Source organism: Sinocyclocheilus anshuiensis, unplaced genomic scaffold (genome assembly GCF_001515605.1).
Source record: "Sinocyclocheilus anshuiensis isolate Anshui unplaced genomic scaffold, SAMN03320099.WGS_v1.1 scaffold573, whole genome shotgun sequence".
Classification (NCBI taxonomy): Eukaryota; Metazoa; Chordata; class Actinopteri; order Cypriniformes; family Cyprinidae; genus Sinocyclocheilus; species Sinocyclocheilus anshuiensis.
The window spans coordinates 182,752-186,168 of record NW_015539851.1 but is presented as its reverse complement, the minus strand read 5'-3'; the positions used below and the strand labels follow the sequence as shown (position 1 = coordinate 186,168).

At 38.7% G+C, this 3,417-nt stretch overlaps 1 protein-coding gene across 2 annotated transcripts in view; it reads right to left on the bottom strand.

Moving 5' to 3' along the window:
- Window positions 1–3,417, bottom strand: part of taok2a (TAO kinase 2a) — a 29,915-nt gene that overhangs the window by 15,820 nt on the left and 10,678 nt on the right. For both annotated transcript variants that reach the window (XM_016480936.1, XM_016480937.1), the window contains exons 5-8: window positions 3,226–3,271; window positions 2,920–3,016; window positions 2,672–2,785; window positions 364–455 (exon numbers count right to left, since the gene is read on the bottom strand). In XM_016480936.1, the coding sequence (XP_016336422.1) occupies window positions 364–455; window positions 2,672–2,785; window positions 2,920–3,016; window positions 3,226–3,271 (349 nt within the window). The remainder of the gene's footprint in view (window positions 1–363; window positions 456–2,671; window positions 2,786–2,919; window positions 3,017–3,225; window positions 3,272–3,417) is intronic.

The following is a 3,417-nucleotide window of genomic DNA, read 5'->3' as shown; positions in this document are numbered from 1 at the left end:
GTTCCCGCAAAATCGTCCCAGTACTTTAGTACTGTACATTTAGTTCTGGAACTAAAGCGGTGCGAAAGGCCCTATAGAGACTAAGAGGTATGAGTGAATAAATGAAAACGCTGGGAGGTTGAGGGTGACAGAAAGAGAGGGTGAGACCAAGAGAAAGAGTAGAAGCTAGTTAGCTTACAACCCAAAGCAGCTTAGACACTAAAACCCAAATCCCTTTCCCTAGCAAAAGACAGACACAACACAGAGTCACAAGCAGCGAAACACGCTGGCCTAAATAAACCCCCTTAATACTCGACATGACCTGAAGTTTCAGAGGTCAGTGGGAGGTGGGAAGTCATGGATCACTTTCAAACCATCACAAACCTAGTTCGATGCAGGTGATGCCAAGAGACCAGACGTCCACCTTCCCATCATACTGCCCCTCGTCCATGGCTAGAATCACTTCTGGGGCCATCCTAAACACGAGAGGGGACGGATCATGATAAACAGGACTGTATTTGCTCTTTTGAAACAAATAAAAGCACTACCTACTATGCTCAGACATTTTAATATTCACAATGCAGGTTCTTCCCAGTCCATTTATGGACAAAAGACTATGCCTATTGCAATTTAAAACAAAGATTTTATGGCCAGCAATGTGACTGCTACAATCATTTTAATGTGCTTTTTATTTGGCCATGAAATGTGTTAAAGCTTATGTTTTGCAATCCCTGTCATGACTTACAAGTATGAAGTGTTAAAGGCATAGTTCACCCCAAAATAAAAATTCATTAATTGTCATTAATTACTCTCCCTAATGTCGTTCCAAAACCATAAGACCTTTATTCAATGATTTCTTCTTTTCTGGATCAGTCCGCCACCATTCACGACAGTACCACAACATCAGCAGCACCACAAGCATGAGTCATGATACTCTCGAGAATGGCGGCAGAGACTCACCCGGAAAAGAAGAAATCCTTGAATAAAGTCGTTATTTTAGTTTTCTTTGTGCACAAAAAGTATTCTTGTAGCTTCATAACATTACTGTTGAATCACTGATGTCACATGGAACTTTTTAACAATGTCCTTACTACCTTTTTGGACCCTGAACATGGAAGTTGCGTTGCTGTCTATGGAGGGTCAGAAAGCTCTCGGATTTAATCAAAACTATTTTAATTTGTGTTGTGAAGATGAACAAAGGTCTTACGGGTTTGGAATGACACCCATTACCCAGGGTAATTAATTAATGACAGAAATTAAATTTTGGGGTGAACTATCCTTTTAAGACATTTCAATAGCATCTCGAATTAAAATTTTAGAATCATAAACTGTGCTAAAAGTGGTAGATTCAGTTAATCTATCCAAACTAGTTCAAACACTAGTTTAAATATTAGTTCAGTGATTCCGTTCAAAATTCTGAATCTGAAATTTGTGTGTTGTCACTCAAAATGTTAATCTCGGTCTCTGTTAGTCTCTGTGTGGTGCATTAAAAGTGTCTTTGAAACTACTGTTTTAAGGTTTAGGGTTGGTGAGAAAAGAGTTTTAAAATAAGTCTCTTATGCTTACCTAGGTTGCATTAATTTGATTAAAAAAAGAGCACAAGAAACATTATTATGAACCTAATCTTACTATTATTTGGAAATGGTAGTGTTACTCAATATTATTGCGGAAACTGATACCATTTTTCAGGACTTTGATGAATTCGATGATTACATGAATGGCATTTATTTGAAATATAATTATTTTGGAACAATGCAAGTGTGTTAAAGGCACACTTTAAAGATTGTTTTAATTAAAATATCCAAAAACCACTAGAACAGTTATATATATTTTGCTGACTTGTGTACTTACATTATCCCAAATGTTTCGAAGAATGTTTAAATCCAGAGAAATAAGCAATTTTAACTAGTGACACGGACCGTGTCCATAGTGTCATTGTGTCGCCTGCCAATGACGTAACCCCTCGATTTCCGGTTTTGTTTTGTAGAAAACATGGAAACTCCAAAGACGCTTTAATATGTTGTGCATTTTATTAGACCGGTGACGACCGCACAGAGTAGCATTATAACAGAACTTTCAAACGTATCTAGTATGATAAAACAGCGCTGCTTTTTTTCCCCACATACGCACGACTGGAAGGAGCGGAAGCGATCGACTGTGGCATAATAAAAGCTCCGCTGCTTTCGAGCCGTGTGTCACGCTCGTTCAGCGGCCTCGTTTTGCTTCGACGGCTTTCAGCCTCACCCTGCTTCATTCTACTACGTTAATAAATCATTAGCTCATCCATGAACATGATTTCTGCCCGAGTCCCGTCGGATTGCATCGGCTGTGGGGATGAAGACCACAACTTCCATGATTCCACACTCGGTCACGGTGTCATCAAACTACGCCTTTTTCTATTTGTTTATTTTGAATACGCGCCCTCTAGCGGCGGAAATTACATATTGAGCCTTTAACTTCCAAAGACTTGTTTCCCTGCTGAATGAAAGTATTCATTTCTTACTGATCTTACTAACCTCAAACGTTTAAACTGCAGTGTATTGTTATATTAATGTATAAAAATGCTATAATTACTTGTTTACACTCATTCAGGACAAGCAAACCTGACTAGAATTATAAGATGACTTCAAGTAAAACCAAATCATAGAATATAGTCCCTTCAACCAAATAATCAATTGCATTTACAACTTACCAGTAAGGTGTACCCACAAAAGAGTTGGCAGGAGAAACAATTGAGGCAGAGCCAAAATCTCCAAGCTTCACCTGACCTGGCTCAGTTAGCAGAATATTACCTGCCTTCACATCTCTGGAAAAAAAAAACACAGAAATAAAGACCTATGCATCTTTCAGCACTGAAAAAAATCTATTGACAACAAGCTGAGAAACTTCAACAAAGCGAGCTGATGTAAAGATAAAAACAGAAAGCAGGAAGGGTCTCACCTGTGTATCATGTTGTGAGAGTGAAGGTAGGTGAGGCCCTGAAGTGCACCGTGGGTAATAGCAGCTATTTCCACCTCCTGCAGAGGCTTTTTATGCACTGTAGGATAAAAAGACAAAATATTTCAGTGGGAAAACAACACAATCCAGAAATCTGATGATTACAATATTTACACCTGCATAAACCAACTGATGATGGTACAACTACAGCACAGCAAATATAAACAGACACCTCTAATGAGGGAGAGCATAACAGCTTTATTTGAAAAGAAAGGAGGACGTGAGGAAGGATAAACATGAACTACTCACCCTCTAAAAGATCAGAGGCTGATCCTAGACAGTATTCCATCACCAGCTAACAGGAGAGACAACATTAGCACACGGCAGACAAACACGTCGCTCACATACATATAGGGCTGGGCAAAAAAAAAATTTATTTTTCGATATATCGTTTTTTAAAATGTGGTCGATTCAATATCGATTCTCGAAGGCCACGAATCG